At 48.3% G+C, this 24102-nt stretch overlaps 1 protein-coding gene across 3 annotated transcripts in view; it reads right to left on the bottom strand.

Moving 5' to 3' along the window:
- Window positions 1-24102, bottom strand: part of SARNP (SAP domain containing ribonucleoprotein) — a 248429-nt gene that overhangs the window by 72924 nt on the left and 151403 nt on the right. For 2 of the 3 annotated variants that reach the window (XM_063952582.1, XM_063952584.1), the window contains exons 6-9: window positions 22014-22087; window positions 21821-21849; window positions 16064-16089; window positions 15731-15799 (exon numbers count right to left, since the gene is read on the bottom strand). In XM_063952582.1, coding sequence (XP_063808652.1) covers window positions 15731-15799; window positions 16064-16089; window positions 21821-21849; window positions 22014-22087 — 198 coding nt within the window. The remainder of the gene's footprint in view (window positions 1-15730; window positions 15800-16063; window positions 16090-21820; window positions 21850-22013; window positions 22088-24102) is intronic. The other variant, XM_063952583.1, reaches the window with a different exon arrangement.

Genomic DNA, 24102 nt, shown 5'->3' with positions numbered 1-24102 from the left:
TGGCTTCTGCCATCGCCGCTCTGCTTTTCGTTCCGCCCTGATGGTTTATGTACACTACTGCGGTGTCCGACTGGATCAGTACGGATAGTTCTTGAAGATGATGTTCCGCTTGCAGAAGGCCGTTGTAAATGGCCCTCAACTCCAGAACGTTTATGTGGAGACAAGTTTCCTGACTTGACCATCTTCCTTGGAAGTTTTCTCCCAGCATGACTGCCCCCCAGCCTCGGAGGCTTGCATCCGTGGTTATTAGGATCCAGTCCTGGATCCCGAACCTGCGCCCCTCTAGGAAGTGAGAGCTGTGCAGCCACCACAGGAGTGAGACCCTGGTCTTGGAAGACAGGATTATCCTCCGGTGCATGTATAGGTGGGACCTGGACCATTTGTCCAACAGGTCCCACTGGAACACACTGGCATGGAACCTGCCAAACTGAATGGCCTCGTAGGCCGCAACCATCTTCCCCAGCAACCGAATGCATTGATGGACTGACACTCTTGCTGGTTCAGAACTTGTTTGACCAGACTCTGGATCTCCCGAGCCTTTTCCACTGGAACAAAAACTCTCTGAAGTTCTGTGTCCAGTATCATTCCCAAAAACGACAATCGCGTTGTTGGAAGCAACTGCGACTTTGGCAAGTTTAGGAGCCAACCATGTTGTTGAAGAACTGTCAGGGAGAGTGCAATGTTTCGCACCAACTGGTCCCTGGATCTCGCCTTTATTAGGAGATCATCCAAGTACGGGATAATAGTGACTCCTTGTTTGCGAAGGAGAACCATAATTTCCGCCATCACCTTGGTGAAAATCCTCAGATAGACCAAACGGCAACGTCTGAAATTGGTAATGACAATCCTGAATCGCAAATCTCAGGTAAGCCTGATGCGGAGGATAAATAGGAACATGTGAATAGGCATCCTTTATGTCCACCGAAACCATGAAATCTCCATCCTCCAGACTGGAGATCACTGCCCTGAGAGATTCCATTCTGAATTTGAAGTTCTTCAGGTAGAAAGTTAGGGATTTCAGGTTTAGGATTGGCCTGACCGAGCCATCCGGCTTCTGGACCACGAAAAGGCTTGAATAAAAGCCTTCTCCCTGTCGTGACGGGGGAACCAGGATAATGACTTGATTCTGACAACTTTTGTATAGCCTCGCTTACTACCTCCCTGTCCGGAGGAGAAACTAGTAAGGCCGACTTGAAAAATCGGCGAGGGGGAACGTCTTGAAACTCCAGTTTGTACCCTTGGAACACTATTCGTAAAACCCACGGGTCTAGGCCCGAACGAATCCAGAACTGACTGAAGAGTTTTAGACATGCCCCCACCGGTGCGGACTCCCGCAAGAGAGCCACAACGTCATGTGGTGGATTTGGCAGAAGCAGGGGAATACTTCTACTCCTGAGAACTTGACAAGGTTGTTGATTCTTTACCTCTTCCCCTCCCTCTACTAGCAAGGACGGAAGAGCCTCGCCCTCTTCTGTATTTATTGGGCCGAAAGGACTGCATTTGATAGTGGTGCGTTTTCTTTTGTTGCTGAGGAACATAAGGCAAAAAAGATGACTTACCCGCGGTAGCTGTAGATACCAAATCATCGAGGCCATCCCCAAACAAGAAACCATCTTTATATGGGAGAGACTCCATATTTTTCTTGGTGTCTGCATCAGCATTCCATTGGTGAATCCACAATGCTCGCCTAGCCGAGACCGCCATGGCATTGGCTTTTGATCCCAAAAGGCCAATATCTCTTGCAGTTTCCTTTAGGTAGGCTGCAGCGTCCTTGATAAAGCCCAGCGTTAAGAGGATGCTATCCCTATCCAGTGTGTCTATGTCAGATGACAAGTTATCTGCCCACTTTTCAATAGCACTACCCACCTACGCAGATGCAATGGCAGGTCTGAGCAGCGTACCTGTGGTCGCATAAACGGATTTTAATGTAGTTTCTTGCTTACGATCTGCTGGGTCCGTAAGGGCCGCCGTGCCCGGTGCTGGGAGAGCCACCTTTTTAGACAAACGTGACAGGGCCTTGTCCAAAATGGGGGGTGACTCCAACTTTTCCCTATCCTCAGAGGGAAACAGATAAGTCACCGGAATCCTTTAAGGGATTTGAAACCTTCTGTCAGGGTTTTCCCAGACTTTTTCAAATAGAGCGTTCAGTTCATGAGAGGGAGGAACGTCACCTCCGGTTTCTTTTCTTTATACATACAGACCCGTTTATCAGGAACAACAGGGTCCTCAGTGATACGCCATACATCTTTTATAGCCACAATCATGTACTGAATGCTCTTAGCCAATTTCAGATCTAATCTGGAATCACTATAGTCGACACTGGAATCAGTGTCCGTGTCGGTGTTAACCAACTGGGCAAACGAATGTCTTTGTGACCCCGAAGGGTCCTGGACCTGCGATAACACATCCTCCTTACTGATATGAGTCCTATTCACATTCAAGACAGTCACCCAGTCAGGAGTCAGCGGTGCTGACAGGACCCACATATATCTGTGTCCCCAATTCAGTCTCCTCCTGGGAAGAGCACTCAGCCTCAGACATGTCGACACACGTGTACCAAACACTCACAGACACACCGGGCTTATAAGGGGACAGACCCACAGTAAAGTCTGTTAGAGGGACACAGAGAGGATTTGCCAGCTCACAACCCAGCGCCAAACAACCCTGAAAACACTAAATAATGCCTCAGAAGTTGTAGCGCTTTTCTGCCAATATATTACACCAAAAACTCCTGGCCTTTCCCCCCCACCCCCCTCCGTTTTGCACCCTGATAGTTGTCAGACAGTGGAAGGGAAGACCAGCGTCTCTGCAGCCTTGTGAGAGGAAATGGCGCCGAGCAGTGAGCTGAGGGAGTGAGGAAGCAGTCCGTAATGGCGCGCTTCTGCCCGCTCCTAAATAAATAACTAATTATACTGGCGGGGGCTCGGACAGTGCCTAGGCACTAATGTCCTCTCTTGCCAGGTCAAATTGAGGATTTTATGCTGCCTAGGGAATTATATGAACGTCGCATGGAGATGTATTTCACGTGTGCATTAAAAGGAGAACTTGTTAAATTCCTCTACAGACTAAGATATATAAAAGCACACAAAAAGAGGACCCTTCTAAACTATAATAAAACTAATTCAGTTACTAATGTAATAGGGATAATACTTTAAAGGTGATGAGAATAGAGTTTTCAGAGAAGGGTAGGGTATATGATTATATCTCAGCATGCGGCAAGTAGTACAACATACTCCTTGAACACCAAGTAAATTTGGAATCCGCTCAAAAAAAAAAAAAAAAGCCATAAATGAGCTGGGGGAAGGGGTCCTTCCATTTATTAAAAAACAGCAATAACCGTCCCAACAGGGAGGAGGTGTGAATATGTCATGCACATTGCAGGACAAAGGCAGTAAAGAGCCCTCATAAATGCAGATTATTGCTGGCTAACATCGCAGTGCGAGGTTTACTTTGCTGGAGGTGGAAATGTGTGAGATTGCGATCGGATGAAGGCGTGACAGATGAGCGCATACCTGGGAGGGTCAGATATACACACACACATTACAGGGGACTGTTCTATGAGATAAAGAGCCATTACTCTCCTCTCTTGCTTCCGTGTGACAGTAAGTTATGCAAAAAAACAGCAGGGGAACTTGTGCCCCTCTGCGAAGCTAAATCTTACGTTCAGAAATCAGCCCCATACGTACAAATGAAGCAAATTAATGATTTAAAGCACAATCTGCATACTACACTTGATAAAACTGTGAAACAATGTCCCTCCACAGCATCACTACAAAAGAGGAAACACTTGACTAAAGATATTGAAAGTATATGGCATGTTTACATGGAGTTAAATAATTTTCCGCTACATAAACTGGGAATGTCATGGTGCTATTAAGCTGTAAACTCCTTGAGACTGGCCCTCTCATCCATAACACAACAATGCAGAGGTTGCCACAGGCAGTGAGAGGCAACCAATACCGCAATATAGCTTACCCTTCATTGGAACATTTACTGCTCTTGTAGAAAAGCAAAAGCTAATAAACTAGTATTGTTTCATTTTCTTTTACATTTTGGAAGGTACCTGTAAATTATCATCAACTACCAATTATAAATTGGGTGACTTTACAATAAAAGAACAAGAGTCGGTCACTATTCAATCCCCAGCATGTTTTGAAACTTAACATGGCCAACCTAAATATCATCACAATTACTAAAAATAAGATTTTACTCACCGGTAAATCTATTTCTCGTAGTCCGTAGTGGATGCTGGGAACTCCGATAGGACCATGGGGAATAGCGGGCTCCGAAGGAGGCTGGGCACTCTAGAAAGATTTATGACTACCTGGTGTGCACTGGCTCCTCCCACTATGACCCTCCTCCAAGCCTCAGTTAGGACACTGTGCCCGGACGAGCTGACATAATAAGGAAGGATTTTGAATCCCGGGTAAGACTCATACCAGCCACACCAATCACACCGTACAACTCGTGATATTATATCCAGTTTGACAGTATGAAAACAACTGAGCCTCTCAACAGATGGCTCAACAATAACCCTTTAGTTAGCAATAACTATTTACAAGTATTGCAGACAATCCGCACTTGGGATGGGCGCCCAGCATCCACTACGGACTACGAGAAATAGATTTACCGGTGAGTAAATTCTTATTTTCTCTGACGTCCTAGTGGATGCTGGGAACTCCGAAAGGACCATGGGGATTATACCAAAGCTCCCAAACGGGCGGGAGAGTGCGGATGACTCTGCAGCACCGAATGAGAGAACTCAAGGTCCTCCTCAGCCAGGGTATCAAATTTGTAGAATTTTGCAAACGTGTTTGCCCCTGACCAAGTAACAGCTCGGCAAAGTTGTAAAGCCGAGACCCCTCGGGCAGCCGCCCAAGATGAGCCCACCTTCCCTGTGGAATGGGCTTTCACTGATTTAGGATGCGGCAGTCCAGCCGCAGAATGCGCCTGCTGAATCGTGTCACAGATCCAGCGAGCGATAGTCTGCTTAGCAGCAGGAGCACCCAGCCTGTTGGGTGCATACAGGATAAATAGCGAGTCAATTTTCCTGACTCTAGCCGTCATGGAAACACAATTTTTCAAGGCCCTGACTACGTCCAGTAACTTGGAATCCTCCAAGTCCCTAGTAGCCGCAGGCACCACAACAGGTTGGTTCAAGTGAAAAGCTGATACCACCTTAGGGAGAAACTGGGGACGAGTCCTCAATTCTGCCCTATCCATATGGAAAATCAGATAAGGACTTTTATATGACAAAGCCGCCAATTCTGATACACGCCTGGCCGAAACCAAGGCCAATAACATGACCACTTTCAACGTGAGATGTTTTAGATCCACGGTTTTTAGTGGTTCAAACCAATGTGATTTTAAGAAACTCAACACCACGTTGAGATCCCAAGGTGCCACTGGAGGCACAACCGGGGGCTGAATATGCAGCACTCCTTGTACAATGTCTGAACTTCAGGTACTGAAGCTAATTCTTTCTGGAAGAAAATCGACAGAGCCGAGATCTGTATCTTAATGGAGCCTAATTTTAGGCCCAAAGACACTCCTGCTTGTAGGAAATGCAGAAATCGACCTAGTTGAAATTCCTCTGTTGGGGCCTTTTTTGGCCTCACACCAAGCAACATATTTCCGCCATATGCGGTGATAATAAGAATTTACTTACCGATAATTCTATTTCTCGTAGTCCGTAGTGGATGCTGGGGACTCCGTCAGGACCATGGGGTTTAGCGGCTCCGCAGGAGACAGGGCACAATAATAAAAGCTTTAGGATCAGGTGGTGTGCACTGGCTCCTCCCCCCATGACCCTCCTCCAAGCCTCAGTTAGGATACTGTGCCCGGACGAGCGTGCATAATAAGGAAGGATATTGAATCCCGGGTAAGACTCATACCAGCCACACCAATCACACTGTACAACCTGTGATCTGAACCCAGTTAACAGTATGATAACAACGAAGGAGCCTCTGAAAAGATGGCTCACAACAAGAATAACCCGATTTTTGTAACAATAACTATGTACAAGTATTGCAGACAATCCGCACTTGGGATGGGCGCCCAGCATCCACTACGGACTACGAGAAATAGAATTATCGGTAAGTAAATTCTTATTTTCTCTGACGTCCTAAGTGGATGCTGGGGACTCCGTCAGGACCATGGGGATTATACCAAAGCTCCCAAACGGGCGGGAGAGTGCGGATGACTCTGCAGCACCGAATGAGAGAACTCCAGGTCCTCCTCAGTCAGGGTGTGCCCCTGACCAAGTAGCAGCTCGGCAAAGTTGTAAAGCCGAGACCCCTCGGGCAGCCGCCCAAGATGAGCCCACTTCCTTGTGGAATGGGCTTTTACTGATTTTGGCTGTGGCAAGCCTGCCACAGAATGTGCAAGCTGAATTATACTACAAATCCAGCGAGCAATCGTCTGCTTAGAAGCAGGAACACCCATCTTGTTGGGTGCATACAGGCTAAACAGCGAGTCAGATTTTCTGACTCCAGTCGTCCTGGAAACATATATTTTCAGGGCCCTGACAACGTCAAGTAACTTGGAGTCCTCCAAGTCCCTAGTAGCCGCAGGTACCACAATAGGTTGGTTCATGTGAAAAACAGAAAACACCTTAAGGAGAAATTGAGGACGAGTCCTCAATTCTGCCCTGTCAGAATGAAAAAATTAAGTAAGGGCTTTTATATGATAAAGCCGCCCATTCTGACACACGCCTGGCTGAAGCCAGGGCTAATAGAATCTTCACCTTCCATGTGAAATATTTTAATTCCACAGTGGTGAGTGGATCAAACCAATGTGACTTTAGGAAACTCAAAACAACATTGAGATCCCAAGGTGCCACTGGGGGCACAAAAGGAGGCTGTATATGCAGTACCCCTTTTACAAACGTCTGAACTTCAGGCACTGAAGCCAGTTCTTTCTGGAAGAAATTCGACAGGGTCGAAATTTGAACCTTAATGGACCCTAATTTTAGGCCCATAGACAGTCCTGTTTTCAGGAAATGTAGGAAACGACCCAGTTGGAATTCCTCTGTAGGGACCTTCTTGGCCTCACACCACGCAACATATTTTCGCCAAATGCGGTGAAAATGTTTTGCGGTTACATCCTTCCTGGCTTCGACCAGGGTAGGGATGACTTCATCTGGAATGCCCTTTCAGGATCCGGCGTTCAACTGCCATGCCGTCAAACGCAGCCGCGGTAAGTCTTGGAAAATACAAGGCCCCTGCTGGAGCAGGTCCTCTCTTAAAGGTAGAGGCCACGGTTCTTCCGTGAGCATCTCTTGAAGTTCCGGGTACCAAGTCCTTCTTGACCCATCCGGAACCACGAGTATCGTTCTTACTCATCTCCTTCTTATGATTCTCAGTACTTTTGGTATGAGATGCATAGGAGGGAACACATACCCTGACTGGTACACCCACAGTGTTACCAGAGCGTCCACCGCTATTGCCTGAGGGTCCCTTGACCTGGCGCAATATCTGTCTAGTTTTTTGTTCAGGCGGGACGCCATCATGTCCACCTTTGGTTTTTCCCAACGGTTTACAATCATGTGGAAGACTTCCCGCTGAAGTCCCCACTCTCCCGGGTGGAGGTTATGCCTGCTGAGGAAGTCTGCTTCCCAGTTTTCCACTCCCGGAATTAACACTGCTGAGAGTGTTATCACATGATTTTTCGCCCAGCGAAGAATCCTTGCAGTTTCTGCCATTTCCCTCCTGCTTCATGTGCCGCCCTGTCTGTTTACGTGGGCGACTGCCGTGATGTTGTCCCACTGGATCAATACCGGCTGACCTTGAAGCAGAGGTCTTGCTAAGCTTAGAGCCTTGTAAATTGCCCTTAGCTCCAGTATATTTATGTGGAGAGAAGTCTCCAGACTTGATCACACTCCCTGGAAATTTTTTCCTTGTGTGACTGCTCCCCAGCCACTCAGGCTGGCATCCGTGGTCACCAGGACCCAGTCCTGAATGTCGAATCTGCGGCCCTTTCATAGATGAGCACTCTGCAGCCACCGCAGAAGAAAACACCCTTGTCCTTGGAGACAGGGTTATCCGCTGATGCATCTGAAGATGCGATCCGGACCATTTTCCCAGCAGATTCCACTGAAAGGTTCTTGCGTGAAATCTACCGAATGGGATCGCTTTGTAAGAAACCACCATTTTTCACAGGACCCTTGTGCAATGATGCACTGATACTTTTCCTGGTTTTAGGAGGTTCCTGACTAGCTCGGATAACTCCCTGGCCTTCTTCTCCGGGAGAAAACATCCTTTTCTGGACTGTGTCCAGAATCATTCCTAGGAACATTAGACGTGTCGTCGGAAAAAGCTGCGATTTTGGAATATTTAGAATCCACTCGTGCGGTCGTAGAACTACTTGAGATAGTGCTACTGCGACCGCCAACTGTTCTCTGGACCTTGCCCTTATGAGGAAAGCGTCCATATTTCTTTTAGGAAGAATCATCATTTCGGCCATTACCATGGTAAAGACCCGGGGTGCCGTGGACAATCCAAACGGCAGCGTCTGAACTGATCGTGGTACAGAACTGTCACTAACCTGAGATACCCTTGGTGAGAAGGGCAAAATTTGGACATGTAGGTAAGCGTCCCTGATATCCAGTGACACCATATCGTCCTGGTTCGCTATCACTGCTCTGAGTGACTCCATCTTGATTTGAACCCTTGTATGTAATTGTTCAAATCTTTTAGATCTCACCGAGCCGTTTGGCTTCAGTACCACAATATAGTGTGGAATAATACCCCTTCCCTTGTTGTAGGAGGGGTACTTTGATTATCACCTGCTGGGAATACAGCCTGTGAATTTTTTCCCAATACTGCCTCCCTGTCGGAGGGAGACGTTGGTAAAGCAGACTTCAGGAACTTGTGAGGGGAAGACGTCTCGAATTTCCAATGTACACCTGGGATACTACGTGTAGGATCCAGGAGTCCACTTGCGAGTGAGCCCACTGCGTGCTGAAACTCTTGAGATGACCCCCCACCGCACCTGAGTCCGCTTGTATGGCCCCAGCGTCATGCTGCGGACTTGGCAGAAGCTGTGGAGGACTTCTGTTCCTGGGAATGGGCTGCCTGCTGCAGTCTTCTTCCCTTTCCTCTAACCCTGGGCAGATATGACTGGCCTTTTGCCCGCCTGCCTTTATGGGTACGAAAGGACTGAGGACTGAAAAGACTGTGTCCTTTTCTGCCGAGATGTGACTTGGGGTAACAAAAGTGGATTTTCCAGCTGTTGCCATGGCCACCAGGTCCGATGGACCGCCCCTTTATACGGCAATACTTCCATGTGCCGTCTGGAATCTGCATCACCTGACCACTGTCGTGTCTATAAACATCGTCTGGCAGATATGGACATCACATCTACTCTTGATGTCAGAATGCAAATATCCCTCTGCGCATCTCGCATATATAGAAATGCATCCTTAAAATGCTCTATATTCAATAAAATATTTTTCCTGTCAAGGGTATCAATATTTTCAGTCAGGAAATCCGACCAAGCCCCCCCAGCGCTGCACATCCAGGCTGAGGCGATTGCTGGTCGTAGTATAACACCAGTATGTGTGTATATACTTTTTAGGATATTTTTCAGCTTCCTATCAGCTGGCTCCTTGAGGGCGGCCGTATCTGGAGACGGTAACGCCACTTGTTTTTATAAGCGTGTGAGCGCCTTATCCACCCTAAGGTGTGTTTCCCAACTCGCCCTCACTTCTGGCGGGAAAAGGTATACCTCCAATAATTTTCTATCGGAGGAAACCCACGTATCATCACACCCTTTAATTTATCTGATTCAGGAAAAACTACAAGTAGATTATTCCCACCCTACATAATACCCTTATTTGTGGTACTTGTAGTATCAGAAATATGTAACACCTCCTTCATTGCCCTTAACATGTAACGTGTGGCCCTAAAGGAAAATACGTTTGTTTCTTCACCGTCGACACTGAAGTCAGTGTCCGTGTCTGTGTCGACCAACTGAGGTAAATGGGCGTTTTTACAAGCCCCTGACGGTGTCTGAGACGCCTGGACAGGTACTAATTTGTTTGCCGGCCGTCTCATGTCGTCAACCGACCTTGCATCGTGTTGACATTATCACGTAATTCCTAAATAAGCCATCCATTCCGGTGTCGACTCCCTAGAGAGTGACATCACCAATACAGGCAATTTGCTCCGCCTCCTCACCAACATCGTCCTTCTACATGTCGACACACACGTACCGACACACAGCACACACACAGGGAATGCTCTGATAGAGGACAGGACCCCACTAGCCCTTTGGGGAGATAGAGGGAGAGTTTGCCAGCACACACCAAAAACGCTATAATTATACAGGGACAACCCCTTATACAAGTGTTTTCCCTTATAGCATTTTCACATATGTAATCATATCGCCAAATAAGTGCCCCCCCTCTCTGTTTTAACCCTGTTTCTGTAGTGCAGTGCAGGGGAGAGCCTGGGAGCCTTCCTCACAGCAGAGCCGAGCAGGAAAATGGCGCCGTGTGCTGAGGAGAATAGGCCCCGCCCCCTAAAACGGCGGGCTCTTCTCCCGGAGTTTGAGAGATCTGGCAGGGGTTAAATACATCCATATAGCCTCAAGGGCTATATGTGATGTATTTTAGCCATAAAAAAGGTATAATACATTGCTGCCCAGGGCGCCCCCCCCAGCGCCCTGCACCCTCAGTGACCGCTGGTATGAAGTGTGCTGACAACAATGGCGCACAGCTGCAGTGCTGTGCGCTACCTTATGAAGACTGAAAGTCTTCTGCCGCCTGTTTCTGGACCTCTGGACCTCTTCAACTTCGGCATCTGCAAGGGGGGTCGGCGGCACGGCTCCGGGACGAACCCCAGGGTGAGACCTGTGTTCCGACTCCCTCTGGAGCTAATGGTGTCCAGTAGCCTAAGAAGCAAATCCATCCTGCACGCAGGTGAGTTTACTTCTCTCCCCTAAGTCCCTCCTAGCAGTGAGCCTGTTGCCAGCAGGACTCACTGAAAATAAAAAACCTAACTTAAACTTTTATTCTAAGCAGCTCAGGAGAGCCACCTAGATTGCACCCTTCTCGGCCGGGCACAAAAATCTAACTGAGGCTTGGAGGAGGGTCATGGGGGGAGGAGCCAGTGCACACCACCTGATCCTAAAGCTTTTATTATTGTGCCCCGTCTCCTGCGGAGCCGCTAAACCCCATGGTCCTGACGGAGTCCCCAGCATCCACTTAGGACGTTAGAGAAAATGTTTTGCAGTTACATCTTTCCTGGCTTGAATCAGCGTAGGAATGACTTCCTCCGAATGCCCTTTTCCTTTAGGATCCGGCGTTCAACCGCCATGCCATCAAAACGTAGCCGCGGTAAGTCTTGGAACAGACAGGGCCCCTGCTGCAGCAGGTCCTGTCTGAGCAGCAGAGGCCATGGGTCCTCTGATATAATTTCTTGAAGTTCTGGGTACCAGGCTCTTCTTGGCCAATCCGGAACCACGAGTATCGTTCTTACTCCTCGCCTTCTTATTATTCTCAGTACCTTTGGTATGAGAGGCAGAGGGGGGAACACATAAACCGACTGGTACACCCACGGTGTTACCAGAGCGTCCACAGCTATCGCCTGCAGGTCCCTTGACCTGGCGCAATATCTTTTATAGCTTTTTGTTGAGGCGGGACGCCTTCATGTCCACCTGTGGCCTTTCCCAATGGTGTACAATCCTTTGGAAGACTTCTGGATGAAGTCCCCACTCTCTCGGGTGGAAGTCGTGTCTGCTGAGAAGATCTGCTTCCCAGTTGTCCACTCCGGGAATGAACACTGCTGATAGTGCTAACACATGAATTTCCGCCCATCGGAGAATCCTTGTGGCTTCTGCCATCGCCATCCTGCTTCTTGTGCCGCCCTGTTGGTTTACATGGGCGACTGCCGTGATGTTGTCTGATTGGATCAGGACCGGCTGGTTTTGAAGCAGAGGCCTTGCCTGACTCAGGGCATTGTAAATGGCCCTCAGTTCCAGAATATTTATGTAGGGAAGTCACCTGACTTGACCAAAGTCCCTGGAAGTTTCTTCCCTGTGTGACTGCCCCCCAGCCTCAAAGGCTGGCATCCATGGTCACTAGGACCTAGTCCTGTATGTCGAACTTGCGGCCCTCTTGAAGATGGGCACTCTGCAGCCACTACAGTAGAGATACCCTGGTCCTTGGAGACAGGGTTATCAGCCGATGCATCTGAAGATGCGACCCGGACCACTTGTCTAACAGGTCCCCCTGAAAAGTTCTTGCATGGAACCTGCCGAATGGGATTGCTTCGTAGGAAGCTATCATTTTTCCCAGGACTCGCGTGCAATGATGCACCGATAACTGTTTTGGCTTCAGGAGGTCTCTGACTAGAGATGACGGCTCCTTGGCTTTCTCCTCCGGGAGAAACACTTATTTCTGGTCTGTGTCCAGAACCATTCCCAGGAACAGTAGACGTGTCGTAGGAACCAGCTGTGACTTTGGACTGTTTAGAATCCAACCGTGCTGTTGTAGCACTTTCCAAATTAGTGCTACCCCGACTAGCAACTGCTCCTTGGACCTCGCCCTTATAAGGAGATTGTCCAAGTACGGGATAATTAAAAACTCCCCTTTTTCGAAGGAGTATCATTCCGGCCATTACCTTGGTAACACCCTCGGTGCCATGTACAGTCCAAACGGCAGAGTCTGGACTTGGTAATGGTAATCCTGTACCACAAAACTGAGGTACTCCTGGCGAGGATAGTAAATGGGGACATGCAGGTAAGCATCCTTGATGTCCCGGGATACCATGTAATCCCCCTCGTCCAGGCTTGCAATAACCGCCCTGAGCGATTCCATCTTGAACTTGAATTTTTTTATGTATGTGTTCAAGGATTTTAAATATAAAAAAGGGTCACACCGAACCATGCGGTTTCGGTACCCCAAACCGTGTGGAATAGTAACCCCGTCCTTGTTGAAGTAGGGGCACCTTAAGTATTACCTGATGGGAATACAGCTTATTAATTGCCTCTAGCACAGCCTCCCTGCCTGAGGGAGTTGTCGGCAAGGCATATTTGAGGAAACGGCGGGGGGAAGACATCTCGAATTCCAGCTTGTACCCCTGAAATACTACTTGAATGAAACAGGGATCCACCTGTGAGCGAGCCCACTGATCGCTGAAATTTTTGAGACGGCCCCCCACCGTACCTGGCTACACCTGTTGAGCCCCCGCGGCATGCTGTGGACTCAGAGGAAGCGAGAGAAGAATTATGATTCTGGGAACAGGCTGACTGGTGCAGCTTTTTCCCTCTTCCCTTGTCTCTGTACAGAAAGGAAGCGCCTTTGACCCGCTTGCTTTTCTGAAGCCGAAAGGACTGTACCTGATAATACAGTGCTTTCTTAGTCTGTGAGGAAAACTGAGGTAAAAATATTTCTTCCCAGCTGTTGCTGCGGATACGAGGTCCCAGAGACCATCCCCAAACAATTCCTCACCCTTATAAGGCAGAATCTCTATGCGCCTTTTAAAGTCAGCATCACCTGTCCAGTGACAGGTCTCTAATACCCTCCTGACAGAATGGACATTACATTCATTTTGGATGCCAGCCGGCAAAATATCCCTCTGTGCATCCCTCATACATAAGACGACGTCTTTAATATGTTGTCATGTTAGCAAACTAGTATGTTTGACAGGGTCACCGACCACGCTGCAGCAGCACGCTCTGCAGGTTTCAGTCTAGTACCTGAGTGTGTAAATACAGACTTCAGGATAGCCTCCTGCTTTTTATCAACAGGTACCTTCAAAGTGGCCGTGCCTAAAACGGCAGTGCCACCTATTTTGACAACCGTGTGAGCGCCTTATCCACCCTAGGGGAGATCTCCCAGCGTAACTTATCCTCTGGCGGGAAAAGGTACGCCATCAGTAACCTTTTAGAAATTACCAGTTTCTTATCAGGGGGAACCCACGCTTTTCACACACTTCATTCATTCAACTGATGGGGGAACAAAACACTGCCTGCTTTTTCTCCCCAAACATAAAAACCCATTTTTAGAGGTTAATGTCAGAAATGTGTAACACATTTTTTATTGCCGGGATCAAGTCACGGATGTTCCTAGTGGATTGTGTATATGTCTCAACCTTGTCGACACTGGAGGCAGACTCCGTGTCGACATCTGTGTCTGCCATCTGAATGAGCGGGCGTTTTTGAGCCCCTGATGGCCTTTGAGACGCCTGGGCAGGCGCGGGTTGAGAAGCCGGCTGTCCCACAGCTGTTACGTCATCCACCCTTTTATGTAAGGAGTTGACACTGTCGGTTAATACCTTTCACCTAACCATCCACTCTGGTGTCGGCCCCACAGGGGGCGACATCACATTTATCGGCATCTGCTCCGTCACTATATAAGCCTCCTCCTCAAACATGTCGACACAGCCGTACCGACACACCGCACACACACAGGGAATGCTCTGACTGAGGACAGGACCCCATAAAGCCCTTTGGGGAGACAGAGAGAGAGTATGCCAGCACACACCAGAGCGCTATATAATGTGGGGATTAACACTATAACTGAGTGAATTTTCCCCCATAGCTGCTTGCATATACAATATTGCGCCTAAATTTAGTGCCCCCCCTCTCTTTTTAACCCTTTGAGCCTGAAAACTACAGGGGAGAGCCTGGGGAGCTTTCTTCCAGCTGCACTGTGAAGAGAAAATGGCGCCAGTGTGTCTGAGGGAGATAGCTCCGCCCCTTTTCCGCGGCCTATTCTCCCGCTTTTTTCTGGATTCTGGCAGGGGTATTTACCACATATATAGCCTCTGGGGCTATATATTGTGGTATTTTTGCCAGCCAAGGTGTTTTTATTGCTGCTCAGGGCGCCCCCCCCAAGCGCCCTGCACCCTCAGTGACCGGAGTGTGAAGTGTGTATGAGGAGCAATGGCGCACAGCTGCAGTGCTGTGCGCTACCTTGGTGAAGACTGATGTCTTCTGCCGCCGCTTTTCCGGACCTCTTCTTGCTTCTGGCTCTGTAAGGGGGACGGCGGCGCGGCTCCGGGACCGAACACCAAGGACTGGGCCTGCGGTCGATCCCTCTGGAGCTAATGGTGTCCAGTAGCCTAAGAAGCCCAATCCGGCTGCAAGCAGGCGAGTTCGCTTCTTCTCCCCTTAGTCCCTCGCTGCAGTGAGCCTGTTGGCAGCAGGTCTCACTGAAAATAAAAAACCTAAATCTATACTTTCTTTCTAAGGGCTCAGGAGAGCCCCTAGTGTGCATCCAACCTCGGCCGGGCACAAGATCTAACTGAGGCTTGGAGGAGGGTCATAGTGGGAGGAGCCAGTGCACACCAGGTAGTCATAAATCTTTCTAGAGTGCCCAGCCTCCTTCGGAGCCCGCTATTCCCCATGGTCCTTTCGGAGTTCCCAGCATCCACTAGGACGTCAGAGAAATAAGGGTTAACCGAAATGAGGAAAGTTTCAGTGACTAGAAGAGTGAAAAACATGTACAAGATGAACTGGAAATAATCAGACAGACTCCTTTCCAGAACATGCAAAGCACGTTTAATATGTCTCACTTCTTCAAATAGAACAAACAGAGCATTATAAAGGTGCTATAGCACGTATCACTATCGCAAAACCTCATGCACACACCAATCACCAAATGCTGCCGCAAACCAGAATCAGAGAGACTAGTACCGTCTAAACACGGAGTGCCGAGTGCAGGTGAGTGAGTGTAGAGCTGAGGGAAGAGTCTAGATCATTTTGACAAGTGTGAATGGCCTACCTTCTTTGTGACAGGAGACACGCTGACACCAAATCTCTGCGCTCTCTCTTTCAGTTTATCAATATTCACCTAAAAGAGCAAGAAGCATAGAAAGCATATTGCAAGCTTTGAGCATTGCTCACCGTGCCTAACAAATGATCTAAGAAGCCAATGAAAACAGTAGTGTACACATTAGCCATGGCAACTTAAAAAGCTATTTTCCATCATTGGACACTGCGAGTTATGTCAAATTATTTCTTAAGAGGATTAATTAAAACCAACATTTTAAATCAAAGATTGTCCACTAGCATGCATTTTATTAGTGTATGCATGTTAAAAAAATAAAAAGCTTACCGTGGATTTCTCACTCGTGGCCTGGCCTGAAAGGTATAAATAAGAATTTACTTACCGATAATTCTATTTCTCGGAGTCCGTAGTGGATGCTGGGGTTCCTGAAAGGACCATGGGGAATAGCGGCTCCGCAGGAGACAGGGCACAAAAAGTAAAGCTTTTCCAGATCAGGTGGTGTGCACTGGCTCCTCCCCCTATGACCCTCCTCCAGACTCCAGTTAGGTACTGTGCCCGGACGAGCGTACACAATAAGGGAGGATTTTGAATCCCGGGTAAGACTCATACCAGCCACACCAATCACACCGTACAACTTGTGATCTAAACCCAGTTAACAGTATGATAACAGCGGAGCCTCTGAAAATATGGCTCACAACAATAATAACCCGATTTTTGTAACTATGTACAAGTATTGCAGACAATCCGCACTTGGGATGGGCGCCCAGCATCCACTACGGACTCCGAGAAATAGAATTATCGGTAAGTAAATTCTTATTTTCTCTATCGTCCTAGTGGATGCTGGGGTTCCTGAAAGGACCATGGGGATTATACCAAAGCTCCCAAACGGGCGGGAGAGTGCGGATGACTCTGCAGCACCGAATGAGAGAACTCCAGGTCCTCCTTTGCCAGGGTATCAAATTTGTAGAATTTTACAAACGTGTTCTCCCCTGACCACGTAGCTGCTCGGCAGAGTTGTAATGCCGAGACCCCTCGGGCAGCCGCCCAAGATGAGCCCACCTTCCTTGTGGAATGGGCCTTAACAGATTTAGGCTGTGGCAGGCCTGCCACAGAATGTGCAAGTTGAATTGTGTTACAAATCCAACGAGCAATCGACTGCTTAGAAGCAGGCGCACCCAACTTGTTGGGTGCATACAGTATAAACAGCGAGTCAGATTTTCTGACTCCAGCCGTCCTTGAAATGTATATTTTTAAAGCTCTGACAACGTCCAACAACTTGGAGTCCTCCAAGTCGCTTGTAGCCGCAGGCACTACAATAGGCTGGTTCAGGTGAAACGCTGATACCACCTTAGGGAGAAAATGCGGACGCGTCCGCAGCTCTGCCCTATCCGAATGGAAAATGAAATAAGGGCTTTTATAAGATAAAGCCGCCAGTTCAGATACTCTCCTGGCGGACGCCAGGGCCAGTAACATAGTCACTTTCCATGTGAGATATTTCAAATCCACATTTTTTAGTGGTTCAAACCAATGGGATTTGAGGAAATCTAAAACTACATTTAGATCCCACGGTGCCACCGGAGGCACCACAGGAGGCTGTATATGCAGTACTCCTTTGACAAAAGTCTGGACCTCAGGAACTGAGGCCAATTCTTTTTGGAAGAATATTGACAGGGCCGAAATTTGAACCTTAATAGATCCCAATTTGAGACCCATAGACAATCCTGATTGCAGGAAATGTAGGAAACGACCCAGTTGAAATTCCTCCGTCGGAGCACTCCGATCCTCGCACCACGCAACATATTTCCGCCAAATGCGGTGATAATGCTTCGCGGTGACTTCCTTTCTTGCCTTAATCAAGGTAGGAATGACTTCTTCTGGAATGCCTTTTCCTTTTAGGATCTGGCGTTCAACCGCCATGCCGTCAAACGCAGCCGCGGTAAGTCTTGGAATAGACACGGTCCCTGCTGAAGCAGGTCCTGTCTTAGAGGTAGAGGCCACGGATCGTCCGTGACCATCTCTTGAAATTCCGGGTACCAAGACCTTCTTGGCCAATCCGGAGCCACTAGTATCGTTCTTACTCCGCTTTGCCGTATGATTCTCAATACCTTTGGTATGAGAGGCAGAGGAGGAAACACATACACCGACTGGTACACCCAAGGTGTTACCGGCGCGTCCACAGCTATTGCCTGCGGATCTCTTGACCTGGCGCAATACCTGTCCAGTTTTTTGTTGAGGCGAGACGCCATCATGTCCACCATTGGTCTTTCCCAACGGTTTATTAGCATGTGGAAAACTTCTGGATGAAGTCCCCACTCTCCCGGGTGAAGATCGTGTCTGCTGAGGAAGTCTGCTTCCCAGTTGTCCACTCCCGGGATGAACACTGCTGACAGTGCTATCACGTGATTCTCCGCCCAGCGAAGGATCCTGGCAGCTTCTGCCATTGCACTCCTGCTTCTTGTGCCGCCCTGTCTGTTTACATGGGCGACTGCCGTGATGTTGTCCGACTGGATCAACACCGGTCTTCCTTGAAGCAGAGGTTCCGCCTGGCTTAGAGCATTGTAGATTGCTCTTAGTTCCAGAATGTTTATGTGAAGAGACTTTTCCAGGCTCGACCACACTCCCTGGAAGTTTCTTCCTTGTGTGACTGCTCCCCAGCCTCTCAGGCTGGCGTCCGTGGTCACCAGGATCCAATCCTGTATGCCGAATCTGCGGCCCTCCAATAGATGAGCCCTCTGCAACCACCACAGAAGAGATACCCTTGTCCTTGGAGACAGGGTTATCCGCAGGTGCATCTGAAGATGCGTGCATTGATGTACAGACACCTTTCCTGGTTTTAGGAGATTCCTGACCAGGTCGGATAACTCCTTGGCTTTTTCCTCGGGAAGAAAAACCTTTTTCTGAACCGTGTCCAGAATCATCCCTAGGAACAGCAGACGAGTTGTCGGCATTAATTGGGATTTTGGAATATTCAGAATCCATCCGTGCTGCTTTAGCACCTCTTGAGATATTGCTAATCCCATCTCTAGCTGTTCTCTGGACCTTGCCCTTATTAGGAGATCGTCCAAGTATGGGATAATTAATACGCCTTTTCTTCGAAGAAGAATCATCATCTCGGCCATTACCTTTGTAAAGACCCGAGGTGCCGTGGACAAACCAAACGGCAGCGTCTGAAACTGATAGTGACAGTTTTGTACAACGAACCTGAGGTACCCCTGGTGTGAGGGGTAAATTGGAACGTGGAGATACGCATCCTTGATGTCCAAGGATACCATAAAGTCCCCTTCTTCCAGGTTCGCTATCACTGCTCTGAGTGACTCCATCTTGAACTTGAACTTCTTTATGTACAGGTTCAAGGACTTCAGATTTAGAATAGGCCTTACCGAGCCATCCGGCTTCGGTACCACAAATAGAGTGGAATAATACCCCTTCCCTTGTTGTAGAAGAGGTACCTTGACTATCACCTGCTGAGAGTACAGCTTGTGAATGGCTTCCAAAACCGTCTCCCTTTCGGAAGGGGACGTTGGTAAAGCAGACTTCAGGAAACGGCGAGGTGGATCTGTCTCTAATTCCAACCTGTACCCCTGAGATATTATCTGCAGGATCCAGGGATCTACCTGCGAGTGAGCCCACTGCGCGCTGTAATTTTTGAGACGACCTCCCACCGTCCCCGAGTCCGCTTGAGAAGCCCCAGCGTCATGCTGAGGCTTTTGTAGAAGCCGGGGAGGGCTTCTGTTCCTGGGAAGGAGCTGCCTGTTGCTGTTTCTTCCCTCGACCTCTGCCTCGTGGCAGATATGAATAGCCCTTTGCTCTCTTATTTTTAAAGGAACGAAAGGGCTGCGGTTGAAAAGTCGGTGCCTTTTTCTGTTGGGGAGTGACTTGAGGTAGAAAGGTGGATTTCCCGGCTGTAGCCGTGGCCACCAAATCTGATAGACCGACTCCAAATAACTCCTCCCCTTTATACGGCAAAACTTCCATATGCCGTTTTGAATCCGCATCGCCTGTCCACTGTCGCGTCCATAAAGCTCTTCTGGCCGAAATGGACATAGCACTTACCCGTGATGCCAGTGTGCAGATATCCCTCTGTGCATCACGCATATAAAGAAATGCATCCTTTATTTGTTCTAACGACAGTAAAATATTGTCCCTGTCCAGGGTATCAATATTTTCAATCAGGGACTCTGACCAAACTACCCCAGCACTGCACATCCAGGCAGTCGCTATAGCTGGTCGTAGTATAACACCTGCATGTGTGTATATACTTTTTTGGATATTTTCCATCCTCCTATCTGATGGATCTTTAAGTGCGGCCGTCTCAGGAGAAGGTAACGCCACTTGTTTTGATAAGCGTGTTAGCGCCTTGTCCACCCTAGGAGGTGTTTCCCAGCGCTCCCTAACCTCTGGCGGGAAAGGGTATAATGCCAATAATTTCTTTGAAATTATCAGCTTTTTATCAGGGGCAACCCACGCTTCATCACACACGTCATTTAATTCTTCTGATTCAGGAAAAACTATAGGTAGTTTTTTCACACCCCACATAATACCCTGTTTAGTGGTACCTGTAGTATCAGCTAAATGTAACGCCTCCTTCATTGCCAAAATCATATAACGTGTGGCCCTACTGGAAAATACGGTTGATTCGTCACCGTCACCACTGGAATCAGTGCCTGTGTCTGGGTCGACCGACTGAGGCAAAGGGCGTTTTACAGCCCCTGACGGTGTTTGAGGCGCCTGGACAGGCACTAATTGATTGTCCGGCCGCCTCATGTCGTCAAACGACTGCTTTAGCGTGTTGACACTATCCCGTAATTCCATAAATAAAGGCATCCATTCTGGTGTCGACCCCCTAGGAGGTGACATCCCCATATTTGGCAATTGCTCCGCCTCCACACCAATATCGTCCTCATACATGTCGACACACACGTACCGACACACAGCAGACACACAGGGAATGCTCTAAACGAAGACAGGACCCACTAGCCCTTTGGGGAGACAGAGGGAGAGTCTGCCAGCACACACCAAAAAGCGCTATATATGACAGGGATAGCCTTATAATAAGTGCTCCCTTATAGCTGCTTTATATATATCAAGATATTGCCATTAAATTTGCCCCCCCTCTCTGTTTTACCCTGTTTCTGTAGTGCAGTGCAGGGGAGAGACCTGGGAGCCGTCCTGACCAGCGGAGCTGTGAGAGGAAATGGCGCCGTGTGCTGAGGAGATAGGCCCCGCCCCTTTTTCGGCGGCTCGTCTCCCGCTATTTTGTGAATACAGGCAGGGGTTAAATATCTCCATATAGCCTCTGGGGGCTATATGTGAGGTATTTTTAGCCTTTATATAGGTTTACATTTGCCTCCCAGGGCGCCCCCCCCCAGCGCCCTGCACCCTCAGTGACTGCGTGTGAAGTGTGCTGAGAGGAAAATGGCGCACAGCTGCAGTGCTGTGCGCTACCTTTAGAAGACTGCAGGAGTCTTCAGCCGCCGATTCTGGACCTCTTCTTACTTCAGCATCTGCAAGGGGGCCGGCGGCGCGGCTCCGGTGACCATCCAGGCTGTACCTGTGATCGTCCCTCTGGAGCTGATGTCCAGTAGCCAAGAAGCCAATCCATCCTGCACGCAGGTGAGTTCACTTCTTCTCCCCTCTGTCCCTCGTTGCAGTGATCCTGTTGCCAGCAGGACTCACTGTAAAATAAAAAACCTAAGCTAAACTTTCTCTAAGCAGCTCTTTATGAGAGCCACCTAGAATTGCACCCTTCTCGGCCGGGCACAAAAATCTAACTGGAGTCTGGAGGAGGGTCATAGGGGGAGGAGCCAGTGCACACCACCTGATCTGGAAAAGCTTTACTTTTTGTGCCCTGTCTCCTGCGGAGCCGCTATTCCCCATGGTCCTTTCAGGAACCCCAGCATCCACTAGGACGATAGAGAAATAAAACACTGTATATTATACTTTTACATGCTTCTCAATGGCAGGAGTGACAGTACCACTTCTCGCTGCAAGAGGACGCTAAACATGAGACATAGCATGGTCATGATCAGCAGAGCCATTATAAGAATCAGCGCTATAAGTCATCGCTGCTACATTAGCACTCACCTTTCTGCTCAGTGGACGGAATACCAAACCTTATAATAAAGACAGAGAAGGGAAAAAAGACAAGCATTAGCGAATAAACCAGGTACAATGCTGCCAATCTTCATTTCATTCCTTATCATAAATAACAAAACCTTTATTACTACTACAAACTCATCTACAATTGTTGTCTAAGCGCAAACACTCCTTTACTTACCGAATAGCACGAGCTGCCTTTTTACTATCTGCGCTGGCAGGAACGTTGAATCTCTCTGCTCTTTTCTGAAGTCTCTAAAAAAAAATTATTACAAATTTTATTATTTATAAACACAAAGGGCCTGCTACAGAGGTGGACGCAGTAAATCAATTTGCTACTACACGTGCGCATAAAGTCTAGGAAGCCCTTACTGAGCACGCGTGTACCGAGGTGTACGATGGTATACACATTCGCATATGACAACGCTATTACTTGAGACGGCTTCTGTGATCCATGTGCGATTCAGGGTGGAAACCGGGAAGGGATATAAAATCTTTGCATAAAGGGGGAGGCGTCATGGTGTGTTATGGGAGGGTCATGTGTGTGTTTCGGCATGGCGCTACTAACTCTTTTGCAGCACGGCATACACAGTGACCATATCTGAAGTTAGAATGGGGACAGCACAGTTGAGTATTGCTCATATATGCACAGTGGGTACTGTAGGGCTGCAGAACTCCATCGCATGGTAGGGCATAAGGAGAATGCTTAAACTGGCATATTGTTGAACTTGAGACTCTGAGAAAATAGGATTTTAAATACCTACCGGTAAATCCTTTTCTCATAGTCCATAAGGGATATTGGGGACAGTTTAGTACGATGGGGTATAGACGGATCCAAAGGAGCCAGTGCACTTTAAATTTCTTCAACTGGGTTGGCTGGCTCCTCTCCTCTATGCCTCCTCCTACAGCTCAGTCAGTTATAGGTAAAACATTGCCCAAAGGAGAATGACATACCTTGAGAGAAGGAACATAATAAGTGTGGTGAGATTTTCACACCAGCACACCAACATAGAAGTTAGACAGCAACATCTGGCAACATTAACAACAACAGCTGAACAGGAACACAACAGAGAACCTGCAGAAAGTCACAGCCCAATATACCTTATGGACTACGAGAAAAGGATTTACCGGTAGGTATTTAAAATTCTATTTTCTCTAGCATCCATAAGGGATATTAGGGACATATTAGTACGATGGATGTCCCAAAGCTTCCAGAATGGGCGGGAACGTGCAGAGACATCTGCAGCACTGCCTGCCCAAACTGGGTATCCTCTTTGGCCAGGGTATCAAACTTGTAGAACTTAACAAAGGTGTTCTTCCCCGACCAGGTAGCAGCTCGACACAGTTGTAGGGCCGAGCGAGACTCCACGGGCAGCCGCCCAGGAAGAGCCCACCGATCTTGTAGAGTGGGCCTTCAGAGAAGAACAGGTAAGGCTGCCGACGCATAGGCCTGTTGGATAGTAAGCCTAATCCAACGAGCAATGGACTGCTTAGAAGCAGGGCAAAACATTTTCTGCGCATCACAGAGCACGAACAAGGAATCAGTCTTTCTGATCCGAGCCGTCCTTTTGACACAGATTTTCAAGGCTCGCACAGCATCCAATGCCTCCGGAGGAGCAGAAGTGTCAGAACTGGACGGTATCACAATAGGTTGAATTAAATGAAACGCAGAGACCACCTTCGGCAGGAACTGCTGTCTAGTCCTGAGCTCCGTTCTGTTCTATAAAAGACCAAGTAAGGACTTTTGCACGACAAGGCCTCTAATTCTGAGACACGCCTAACAGAAGCCAGGGCCAGTAACATCACCGTTTTCCACATGACGTAATTATCTTCTATGGTCGTCAGGGGGTTCAAACCATGACTGTAGAAAGTGCAACACTACATCCAGATCCCAAGGTGCTGTAGGTGGCACGAATGGAGGTTGAATGTGAAGCACCCCTTGCAAGAAGGTCTGAACTTCAGTCAAGAGAGCTAACTTCTTCTGGAAGAAGATGAAAAGAGCTGAAATCTGGACCTTAAATGGATCCCAGACATAAGCCTTTATCCACTCCAGCCTGCAGGTACCATAGGAACCTTCCCAAATTGAATTCTGCAGAGGGATATGTGCGTTCCTCGCACGGAGAGACATCTCCGACAGATATGATGATAGTGTTTTGACGTCACAGGTTTTCTGGCTTGCACCATAGTGGCAATGACCTTTTTGGAAAGCCCTTTGTGAGCTAGGATGATGTTCTGCTCAACTTCCATGCCGTCAAACGAAGCCGCCGTAA

This window comes from Pseudophryne corroboree, chromosome 2 (genome assembly GCF_028390025.1).
Source record: "Pseudophryne corroboree isolate aPseCor3 chromosome 2, aPseCor3.hap2, whole genome shotgun sequence".
Lineage (NCBI taxonomy): Eukaryota > Metazoa > Chordata > Amphibia > Anura > Myobatrachidae > Pseudophryne > Pseudophryne corroboree.
The sequence above is the reverse complement of the archived record's forward strand: the minus strand, read 5'-3'. Positions and strand labels throughout refer to the sequence as shown.